This window comes from Serinus canaria, chromosome 6, assembly GCF_022539315.1.
Source record: "Serinus canaria isolate serCan28SL12 chromosome 6, serCan2020, whole genome shotgun sequence".
Taxonomy (NCBI): domain Eukaryota; kingdom Metazoa; phylum Chordata; class Aves; order Passeriformes; family Fringillidae; genus Serinus; species Serinus canaria.
In genome coordinates, this window is record NC_066320.1 from 22,487,321 (window position 1) to 22,499,553 (window position 12,233).

General features: G+C 42.3%; 1 protein-coding gene across 3 annotated transcripts in view; it reads left to right on the forward strand.

Annotated features, from left to right (window-relative positions):
* The window catches only part of SUFU (SUFU negative regulator of hedgehog signaling), an 89,799-nt gene that overhangs the window by 35,007 nt on the left and 42,559 nt on the right, over window positions 1-12,233 (forward strand). For all 3 annotated transcript variants that reach the window (XM_018910658.3, XM_030241130.2, XM_050976222.1), the window contains exons 4-5: window positions 8,970-9,112; window positions 11,421-11,506. In XM_018910658.3, coding sequence (XP_018766203.2) covers window positions 8,970-9,112; window positions 11,421-11,506 — 229 coding nt within the window. The remainder of the gene's footprint in view (window positions 1-8,969; window positions 9,113-11,420; window positions 11,507-12,233) is intronic.

Here is a 12,233-nt window from a genome sequence, read left to right on the forward strand (position 1 = left end):
GGAAGTGTTTTGTTCTTGGTGGGAAAGAGAAACTGGGAGAGTATATTCAGAGGTTGTGGGCAGCGCAGAACCTGAGGGAAGTGGACTCTTGTGCTTTTTGATTTAAAATTAGGGGCTTAAAGGAGTCTTCTCAGAACACTTGGGATGGTGTTTCAAATGATGCTCCATAAATAGGCTGTCCATTTTGCATTTGATCCATAAACACAACTCTTGGATTGGAATAAGTGGGTTTTTCTTGCAGTGCTGTAATGGGATGGTAGAGATCAGTAGTTACTATTTTATGCAAGTATGTGTGAATGTAGAGTTTTTCTGTTTCCTGCCCTTTGGCCTCCTGCTTTGCCAAAGTAAAACAAAAGTTTGGCCTGTGCAAGCTTTAAATTCCTGAAAATTTAAGGAAAAATAATCAACCACTGAGAAAAATGACACAGTGCTCTCTTGAAGACCTCTGCCCTATTGTCCATTACAAGTCCCAGAACTAATGCCTGAGTAATTAGAACCTTTTTCTGAAAGGGTTATAATGTGATAACTTCGTGGATGTTTTCTCACAGACCATCTCCCCTTTCTTTCAATTTCTTAATTAATTTTGCTAAAATAGATACCCTGGTGTAGGTATCTAAGAGTCTGTCTGTCAGATGTCTGCTGTGAAGGCTATTCAAAGAAGCTGCTTGTATGTTCTTTGGGTTATTCAGAGGCAGATCCTGCCTTTGCTCCTCCTTCAAGTTCCTTGAAAGCTCTTCAACAGAAATGTCTTATAGATGCATATCTAGGGGAAGATCACAAGTGACTGCACAAGCTTATGGTGCTCGTGGGTCCAAGTATCCTCCCTTCTCAGTGGCTGCACATGTGCAAGTATGTAGGAGGTCCAACAAGGAAAAAAGTTTTTCTCACCTGCTGCAGTTCCCTCACTGAGGACATTTAAAGGTTGCCAAATGCTGTGGGCACCAGTCTTTGTTCTAGTTGCACCTGGCTGGAAAACATTCAGGTAACTGTAAAACATTCTGACTTTCCTGCGCCAGAGCGAAGGATAAAGTTTTTAAATGACAGGTAAGTTTCAGATTGGTCATGTGGGGCCACATAATGGGTAAATAAACTGTCATTAAATACCCATTTTGAGCTGAGTCCTTATCCGACAGGAGATCCTGCTGTATAACATCCTTTCGGGCTCCACCCCATCCTGAGGCTATTCACTTTTTGAAACTGTTGAAGGTGTAACTACCATCCTTTAAAAGGGTCCTGCAAAATGCTTCTCTTTCAGGTGAAGGATGCAGAAAACTAGTAGCAGTGAAACTGGGCAGGGGTGGAAGGGTCTCTTGCCTGACCTGGAGCAAGCACATCACTCCTGCTCCCTTATGGTTTCTGGAACAGGAGGATGGGGAAATTAAAAGGAAGACTGGGGGAGGTGAAAACATCCCAGCCCTGCAATACCCAAGGGCAATGGGTCTGAGTGATGAGGTGTAGAGGAGCAAGAGCTTGGAGGAGCCATCTTCTGTGGGACTGAGAAAGAGCAGCTCACATCTGTGTTCGTTTTCTTTTTCTGCCATACTCAACAATGCCAGCTAAGTCCTTCATGCTGCCATGCCTTCTTCCAGCTTCCCCTCTCTGGAGGAGGGAGCCATGCAGATAAATCTGCAGATGGGTGAGAACTGTGGTGTTGCAAAAGCAAGGTGAGAGATGCACCCTGCCCTGGACAGTGCTTATACAAAGGGGACACCAAACACGATGAATGTGCCAGCTCCTGCTGTTTGCAAGAGCTGCAGAAGCCTGAGGGGGACAGAGTGGAGGAGCTGAATGAAGTTTTGGGAGGAGAGAAAGTGTGGGAGGAGGTGGCTGGTGGAGCAGGCTGTGCAGAGTCAGGGAGAGGACAGGGGGCCCACTACTTGCAGAGGGTGGGAGTGTGACCTGGGCACTGGAGTCACTTGCTGGGAGCCTGCTGAGAAATTCCCAGAGTTTGCAGTCATGGAAATTGTGTACAAACGTAGCATGGGGCAGGAAGAAGGAGCAAGCCAGATATGCGGATCTGTAAGGGATGGAAAGAAATGTCTTGGAAAACAGAGGAGGCTCAGAACCAAACTGGTTACTGTACAATAGCATTTTTTTTTTTTCTATGATGCTGCACTCTGCAGTGTGGCAGAAGGCATCTGTGTGCCTGGGATCTACTTTGTGATAAGAAAAGCAGTATTTATAACTCCATCAGTGTAATCTGTAGTACAATGAGACACATTTTCCATCACCCCACTGCCAATAGTAGTGATGCCTCTAAGCACAACACAGTTAAGTGAGGAATCACCTTGCCCTGCTGGTGATGTACCCTGGGAAGGTGTGGGAGGCTCTTCATTGGGCTTTCAGTTCAAAGACTTAAATGATCAGGTAAGTTTGTATGTGTTTGCATAAATTGATTGTGCTCTTTGTGAGGGTTGTTAATTTTCTAGACTTAACACCCTGGAGCTGTGCAGTAATAATTTTTGTATTTTCAACCTGCAGAGCAATTTAAAAAAAATAAACTGCATCATGCTTCTTTGCTTTTTCAAACTGTCTTCAAACCTCCGAGGTCAAGCAGTCCTTACAGTACTGGTAATCTGTTTTTTTCCCTGCTTTTTTTTTTTTAAGATCCTTTTATCTAGGCCCCTTGTTTCTAAAAGCCCAATTTGAATCCCTGCAGTGGGGCTATTGTTTAATTGTATCCCTGGGATTTAATTCTTCCTAAGGGATCTTCTCTATGCTGCATGTCTGCAGGAGGCAGCAGCACTGTGTGAATTTGCACCTCTTTGGAGTGCCAGGGCTGGGGCAGCTCCTGTTCCCAAGGCAAAAGATAAGGGGCAGCAAAATTGAAATGAAAAAGAAAAACAGGGAGGAAAAGCATTTTTTAAATTTAGTGCAAATATATCACATCTTGGATTCTGCTAATTCCTTGTATATTCTTAAAACATGTTCATCTTGACTTGAAAACAAAATTATAAACTAACTGGCCATGGGCCCCACAGATTATATCCCAATTGTTTTTTCCCTTTACCAATCCATGTGTGCAGTTCTTTGTAGCTTGGGAAACTAAGCTTGAGACTGAAGTTAGCATTAACTATCCTAGTTTAATGTGGCTGGCAAATAAGTCTAAATAAAAACTTTTTCTTTATACTCTATTCTTAAAAATTTTTCATCCATATAATGAATTGCAACAACAGTATTACTTTGAGATACTTGGGCACAAATTTCATCCTCAGCTTTTGTATTGATTTATTATAGCTAACATCTTTGCATGCATGTTTATATTTATTATTGAGCTAGTTAGAAATATATTAAGTAGGTCTAGTGAAAAATATAGCTATTACATTTCAGCGTTGGATCTCTGTTTGCCCTTAGTTTCTCTCAAATAATTCTAGCTGTTTGGTCTGCAAAATGGTACTGAAAAACAGCATCAAATCTTACTTGTGACAGATTGCCAGATTACTTTTTTTTTTAACAAAGCCAGACTGAATATTAAAAATGTGTTGGAGAAAATGCATTTATGTAATAAATTATACAGACCATACATGGGGTAATGGCAATGCAATAAATTACGTTGTTTCTGTAAGTATTGGATAAGCTGCATTCAATTTAAATGTCTGGCTGCATCACTGTCATGCTGGTCAGGAACTCACTGGGGGCCTTTTTAACATTCCTGCACCCATAAGTCATGGAGTTAAAATCCTTCTTTGCCCTGAAATACACAATTTCTCTGAGTTATGCAGGCTGACATCTGTGACTCGCTGCCTGCAGTTTAGCTGAGATCTCTAAGTCAGGTTTGTAACCCTTAGAGCAGCCAGTTTTCACACTGCTGAGCACTGTGGATAATATAGGTCTGGCTCTGTGAGGGATGTGGTCATTCTGTTTGTGTGCCAACATCCCCTGTGCCACACACTGATGCAAATTTACTGAGGTGGGTTTTTTGCTGGATTTTTCTTTTCTTTTTAGACGAAGGTAGCAGAGAATTTCCAAGCATTGTACCAGCATAGCAAAGCAACCTCACTGCTCCAAGGGTATGATCCAGGTAGCCCTGCTTTTGCAGGGGACAAGTAGGACTGTTTCTTTCAGCATCATCTTGCACATGTCCCCAAATAAACTGAGCATGTAATGATGGCCTGGCTTTCCCCAGAATCAGAAGGAACAGAAACATTCTCATGAATGATATGAGTGGTTGTTTTGCCAACACCAGGCAAATGTAGTTAGTGTTACTTAGGTCTTCTCCCACTCTGTGCTGTATCAGCTTCCAACCTGTAACACACTGTCCAGGTAGATTTGTCTGGCTACTTACTCAGCCGCCTCTGTTGCTGATTTTAGCTGGCATTTGGAAGAAGGAGGTGTCTTAGAAGAGATACAAAGGAATGATCAGGCTGAAAATCTGTTCTTCTAATATTAAAATTTATCTCAAAAATTATGTGGCAGGACCATGTCAGAAGGGATAAGTTTCTGGCCTCTGGATTAACCAGAATGGTGCAATTTGAACTGCCTTGGAGCCAGACAGGCTGGGGACAGGAGTCTGCATGGATTGGAGAAAGGCTTAAAGTTGCCTTGCTGTATTCTTACTGGTGGAACAGCATCAGCTCTTTGTTTTCCTCCTTAAGTTGCCAATGCACATGCAAGAGAAGATACTGGACTCCCAGATGCCCAAAGACTGTTTGCCATCTGCTCTGGGTGCAGGGTAGCCAGCTCACTGGAGATATTCCCTGACTTACTTTCAGCCTTTAGGATGCTGCCTTTAGGATGGAGTTCTCTCTCAGCTCCTGGTACTTCTCTAAGTTTGCTGTCCTTTTCAATTTACTCCCTGTGGCAATTAAGGGAGTAAGGACTTGTAGCAGGATCCCATATATGGAAAGCTGTCAGGTTTAAAAAAGGAATTGAAAATACAGTGGGAAGTAATCTGTAATTCTCTCTAGAGCTAGGTAGCACCACTTGAGCATAGATTGCATGCATGATAATGTTTATGAAACATCCCGAGATCAAGAATATGACTTGGTTTTATTTCTTAGGCATGAGCTATATTTAGTCAAATTAAAGGAGGGAGGAGGAATTCACTCCAAGAAAATACATGAGCAAAGTTAGACAAAGAATATTTACTAGTCTACAGTGGAATGGTTCCCTCTGAGTTATTTCCCCAGTTCTCATTACAGAGCAGTTGGATAGTAAAGTTAGGAGAGATTGTGCTGCTGAATTATGACTGTTGCTGCATGAAGGAACCTCACCTGCTTTATGTGAGCTGTAAAAGAAAATTGATAATGACATTTTAAAGACTTCAAAATATGGGTGGCTTAAGAGAGTGGTCTGGTATAACTGCTGCTTTTGCATAACAGAATAGTACAAGAGCTGGTCTGTGGCAGATTTGCTATTATAAATTATGAACTAAAATAGTAAGTTTCAATTGACATGTTTTAATAATTTCCTTGTTGAGTTCTTATGAAATCAATACCTCCCTATGAAGCAGTTGGATTTCATGGAATCAGCAATCCTCACCAGAAAGAAAGAAAAGTCAGTGTTTTTTGTTAAAACATAAACTTGCAGGAAAAGAACCAGTTTCAAAATTGTGAGGATGAGTCACCTTGCTGTTTAAGGCTTGTTAGTTAGTGCCCCTTCCAAGCAGGACGGGTGCAAGAGTCCCAGAGGGTTCCATGAGCAAGCCTGTGTATTTACAACACATCCCCTGCTCCCATGGTAACTGCTGAAAGATATGAATTTATGCTGGGGCAGTTTGGGTACCTTAGCTCATCCTGTCATGGAGGGAACGTGAAGCCATCTCAGGTTTACCATGAGGCAGAAGTATTCAGCAGGAGTCAGCTTGTGCAGTAAATCAGAGACTTAGTTTACTCCTGAGGATTTGCTGATTTATCCATAGGCTAAAATAATTTGGATTTAAATTTTTAACATGTTTTCTTTTAGTTCCTTTGCTTTTAATTTTTCCTGTTGATGACTAGATAATTTCTGTGCTTTGCCACCTGTTATATGGATTTGACAATTACTTGTCATGTCCTGGAACTTTTTCTTACAACTGTTGGTTTTGTTGTGGTCACCTAAGGAGAGGGGGCTTATCCAGTTTTGGTGTTCTCATCCCTGTCCTGTTTTGAGTGTGAAAGGTAGGAAGGGAGGATATCAGATTCTATCCCTGTTTCCAGCATGAGGCAATAGAAATTATTATCTAGTCCTTTGTTTCTGTAATTTCTTAGATTTTGTGGTTACAAGTCATGTAATTCAGGCTGTTTTCAGTGCTGCAATGGTCTCTGTACAAGAGCTGGTCTTACGTCCCACATGGGTGACAATGCAGCAAGTGGAAAGCTGGGTTTCTGGGTGTAATTCCAAATTTCTTGAACTCCCACAGGTTTTAATTTGGCTTCATGTTATTTGCAGAATTTTTTTGGTGTGATTTAATTGAGTAGTCAGTGTGAATTTTGTGGTGTTCGTGTGTATGCAAGGGAAAGGGAGATTTTCTAAGTGTTCAGTGTTCACATGGACATAAACAGGTGGGTTTCCAGCAGAGACATTTGCATTTGAAAACCTGCTCTAACTGGGCTGGGCTTTCCCAGGAGAAGCAGCACCAACAGTGAAACGCAGCGATCGATCAGCATAGAATTGTGTGAGCATTTGATGGGCAAAATGTTGTGGTATAAAGACAGGGCCCAAGAATAAGCTCTTTGTGGCTTTGTTTCATTCCTGAAAACTGTGACTGAGAGGCTTTATCATTTTAAAAAAATTAATCAGCCACATTTTGTCTAACTTGGAAAATATCACAAGATATCCCTTACAACGTTCCAAGTACTGTTTCTTTAATCAGATTTTGATACTAAAAAAAATATAATTTTCCTTTGTCTGCTTATATTTCCTCAGCTCTAAAAGTAAAGTAATATTTGAACCAGTCCTTTCAGTCCCAGAGCTGGAAGCGTGTAATTTAGTGTACATAACGATAAACCCTTTGAAGCAACTTGCATTCACTGTGTTTTCTTTCTTTCCTAATTTTAACTAAGGAAAACATTCCCTTACTTATCACAGCACTTCTGTTACATGCCTCATTTTTCAGGCTAAGTTAGAGTTTATTTTAATCCTTAATCAAATGAGCTGTCCAGGAAATTCATCTGAAAAAACACGTATAACAAATGTTCAAACCCACACCAATGGGGACACCCAGTGGATACACACTGAGTTGCCCAACATTACAGCCAGGAGCAGGCCAGCAGCTCCTCATCAGGGAGAGAGGACTGCAAATATTTTTAACCACTGCAGTTCTGAGGGAGCTCTCAGGAGTTTACCTGCCTGCTCCTGAGGGCTCCCTTGAAGCATCCTGCCTTTGCTCCCCTTGCACGAGTCCGTGCTTGTCATCGTGGCAATGAAAAAACTCTACTGGAGAAAAAAAAATCTGAAGGGCTTTTTTCACTGAAAATTGTCATGAAAGAAATTATTAATAATAAATTTGATCCTGATGCACAATTATTGCAATGGGGTGTGCAAGCACCTTGTTCCTTGGTGGTGCTATTTAATGTGACCTGGAATGAATTGCAATTCCTGGCAATTCAAAAAGCTTTTCTCTTGCTGTTGCAGACACTGCCATGTTCATCTATTAGTCCTGTAGATATTTTAGGGGTGTCCTATTGTGATGTGTTTGGAAGGTGATGTGGGAAGGTTAGGTGAAGATCCAGGCCATGGGGAGGGCACCTCTCTGAATTGGATCCTGCTCCTGTAGCATGGGAGATGCTCCAGTCTCGACAGACAGCAACTCAAATAACCACTGTTTTCCAGTCTGCACTGGAATTTCTAGTCCTCTTCCAGTGGGCAAGGCCTCCTTTCCTGCTGAGTTCTAAGTGTGGCCTTGGGAGAGACCACAGCAGGGACAGCAGCCCAGACTGGCTTCATGGATGAGCTTGGTCAAGGAGAGGGGCACTGGGCCTGCCACTGACTTTGGAAGCAGGGAGGCAGTACTCACTTCATCCCTGGAGCACTACACCTATCTCAGAGGGCAGAATGTGGATTCCAGGTTGTTTATTTGTATGTACAATAAAGCCCTGCTTGGACAAGCACAAGACCCAAGATAAAAGCAGTCAGCTAGGCAGCATTACCACACATGCTCAGGAACTGCATGCAAATGAAGTGTGCTGTGAATGTGGTCATGGCTGGTTGTTTCACTTCTAGTTCACTCAGAAAGCAAGCATTAGCCTTTCTTGTGATGGGGCTGCATCAGACAGATGGGTTCTGGTGTGCCTTCTGGCATGCACTAGCTGTGGAACATGGGATTATCTGGGGTTTTGTCTTTCTAAGTAGGAGGGGAGGAAAAGAAAGGAATGCCTGCCTTGTTTTGATGCAGTCTGTTCTGACATAGAATGAAATTTATAGCCTATTGGTTTTCTCATTGTTTGGGAAAGAAGAAACATATTAATTCTAATTCTGCACCAGAGCTGCCCAGACAACTGGGAGAGAGAGTGACTTTGACTTAAATTATCATAAGTTGGGCAGCAGAAATTTTATTAAATATAAATTATTTTATTAAATATAGCAGGGTAGTATTTGTGTTTAATTCAAATTTGAGAATATTTTCTCTGTGGCAGATTAAGAGTGTGAATTGCTGTGGTATTTGGCATCCAGTATGGCCTGCTGACTTTCTGTACCTTCACAAAAAAAGGAGACTAATAGTAAATGAGAGACTGGCTAATTTTATTTGCTAGTATTTCCTGTTGGGCTTAATATCAAAGTAGGACAGTGTTTTTTGCCACAGGACTCAAGAGTGGGTAATTTTGAAATCAGTGTTGAACTCAGATGACTCAATGAGACTCCATTCCTGTTTCAGGTGGTTCAGAGGCTCAGCAGAGCTGGCCAGGGGCAGTCACTGTGAACAGTCACCAGTGACTGTCCCAGCCCAGGCCGGAGGTCCCTGCCTGGCAGCAGTCAGGAGCAGCTGCCAACAGAAGGAATGTTCTAGCAGACTTCACAGACTAAATATTTCTTGTTTCCTGTCCTTGCAGAAAACACCTTTTGCAGCGGTGACCACGTGTCGTGGCACAGCCCTTTGGACAACAGTGAGTCTCGAATCCAGCACATGTTGCTGACAGAAGACCCCCAGATGCAGCCGGTGCAGACTCCTTTTGGGGTTGTCACTTTCCTGCAGGTATGGCCCAGCCACGATGGCTCCCACTGCCACCTCCTGGGCGTGGAGTGCAGCTAACATTGCTTTGAGCTGTGTTACTCAGATATTTATTATCCTGCTTTTAGTTTCAAATGTGAACATTGAAAAAAAAATGCTGAGAGAAACAGTTTTAAAAGCTAATGTAAAGATAAATAAAAATTAATTCCGTGGTAATATCGCTAAGTGATCCACTGGTTTGAATGCCAGGAAGAGAAGAGTTTGGAGCAGGACTTGGAACTGTTTTAGCAGTACTTAATGGCAGAAATGTAGCTTGCAGTACTGACACAAAGATTCTTTAGAGGCTGAGTTTTCCTGTATTGATCTTCTGTTTAAGAAAGGGTCGGGTTTGCTTTGCAAAAGAAACACTAAAAAAATCCCTTGTGATTTAACTCTGCTGTTCAGCATGGGGAGCTTCTGTGGCCAAACAGGTTTGCTTGCTTTCCCAAAGTCCTTCTCAGCGATGCTTCTTAGATAGGGGCTGCTTTGGATATTTTTAAATTGCATATTGGGTTAATAGCCTTAGTGGAAGAGTGGCATAGTTTATGCCAGCTGCTGGTTTCTTCATGCTCCGTGGAAAAGCTCCCATCCTGTGGGAAAATGCAAGTGTCTGTATTTTACAATTTAAGCTTCTAGTTGCTCCCATTTGTCTTTGGCTGTAGTTGCAACATGTAAAAGGAAGTTCTCTTACCACAAACCTGCACAAGACAACTGCTCTGCAAGGCTTTTCTGAGGTGCCCAAATGTCTGTGTTTTATCAACAAAAAGAAGGTGGGTGTGAGATTAATTAGTGCAAGGTGAGTTGTGGGACCTGGAAGAAGAGGCAGAGAGCCAAGCTAAGCAGGATAATCCCTGGCTGACTCTGGAGCTAGTAGTGGGTTAGTCTTCATCTCTTCTTTAGTGCCCAGCTGTCTTGAATCAAAGAATAGTCAGCTTGCTGCATCCTGAGGCCCTTGGCCTCTAATCTTCCACAGCACATACAGTTGACTTGGTTTTCCCCTTTGTTTGATGCTTGTTGTTATGAATTTATTTTGACCCATGAGGATAAATGATTACAAAAAGCAAAGAATGAACACAAAATAATTTCCTGTTTAGAGTCTTGCTGTTTGTGTGTAATTAGTGAGTGAAGGCCCAGGGAGGGGTGTCCTGAGGCAGGGGTGATTCAGGCTGTTGGTGGAGGAAGCCTGGAAGATGGGTGGGGATGAAGTGCACCTCCAAGGGCTGGGTCCTGACAAAGTGAGCTCTGCAAGGGGCAGGAGAGGTAGGGTGTGCAGAGCTGGGTGCGTGCTGACGTGAGAGTTTTCCACATAGATCTCTATCAGTGCAGTTATGTGCCTACAGCAGAAGGCACATCCTTCACTTCTGCTTGCTGCTCTTCAGAGCTTTTCCTCTTTTCTGATAAAACATCATTTGAACAGATTTTGACAAAAAATTCAGTGTTGTTGGAAAAGACTTCAGAGTATTGAGGAAGAAAATAGAAGGCCATGGCAAAAAAATATTTTTCATCTCAGGGTGAATCATTGTGCTCAAAGGCACAAACCAGTGGTTGATACAGCAGGAAGAAATTGCCTTCTGCTATCAGCTGAAGGGTGTTTCACCCCTTCATTTGAAGCAGCTGATCTCAGCTGCTGTTAGAGAGACATCTGGTATTGCTCAGTGTGGCAGCTCCTATCCTGAAAAGCAAACACATCCTGCATTATACAGGGAGGCAGAAGTCTGCAGTTGCCTGCAGTGACAAGTGGATTATGTGGTGTGTAAGCAGCTTTACTTTATGGTGCTGGGTAAGATGTTACCAGTCAGCAAACTGAGTTGGTCAGTTTATGAGCACCAAAGCAATCCCTTGTGGCAGCAAGTCCCTTGCCTGGTTGAGATTGCTTGTGCAGTATTGCATTTGCCCCTAGCAATCTGTTGACAGAGCAGTGTTTGTATGTGCTCAGACCCTAACCTGTCTTGCTCTGTCCTGTCTGTGTGGACTTCATTGAAAAGTCAAGCAGACTAGCGTATAAACCCTGATTTGTCACCAGATCGTCTTCATTGTAAATTCGCACACACTTTACAAGATTAAATGTTACACGACCAGGGTGCTTCCCATGGTAAGTGTAGAGAGAGAGAACAAGGTCTTGTGGGATCCCACTGTTCTCTCAGGCTCCATTTGTCCTGGCATATCTGGTTAGATTAAAGAAATGGTGCTTCTATGTACATGCATTGTTTGATCCAGTACCACTGGCACATTTTCTCCACAGTTCTTTCATGGTTCCTACCCAGTTTAGTATGTCTGTTGTTATTTATTACAGATTGTTGGGGTTTGCACTGAGGAACTGCATGCAGCTCAGCAGTGGAATGGTCAAGGGATTCTGGAACTGCTTCGGACTGTCCCAGTGTAAGTGATCACATAACCCATACAGGGAAACATTTCTGTAGAGAACAATTCTGTTGTTTATTTTTATTCACAATCTTTAACTTGCTGATGGAACTTATTTAATCTGTGCTGTAGTAAGAGATGGGAATTCATTGCAAATCTGTTCTCACGCAGAGACACTTAGATGGCAAATTAATGCATGTGGAAGTCCACATGTTCAGGGTGAAAGAGAATGAGGTCTTGAAAGCTTAATTTCCTTCCTCTTATGCCTGCAGGGTTTTCTCATTGGTTCTTCCTGGGATAACTGTTACTGGTGACCTTGCTGTTTAGTTCAAAGAAAGGAAGGAGAGGGTCTGGCTTACAAAACTGTCTGGAAGTACTGTCTAAAAGTGAGAAAGTCACTCTCAAACTTGGCCCACTCTTGGTGGGCCAGTTTGCAGCAGGAGGAGCATTCATGAAAGTGAAGTTCATTGTTTTGCCATGGGAGAAATAACAAAAATTATGTTGGGTTGAGAACGAGATGGGTTTTAAATGGTAAATGATATGTTGATGCTTTGTTTGCTTCCAGGGTGCAGTTAAATCTTTTTGGCTTGCAGGTATTTTGCTTAAACATTTTTAAATTCTGTGGAATTTATTGCCATGTGATTGTAACTCAAAAAGACTTACTTTTTAAAGCAAAATAGTTCTGAATTTTTGTTTCTGGGCACAATAGTACACTCTCTATTGTCACAATAGCCTTGAATTGATT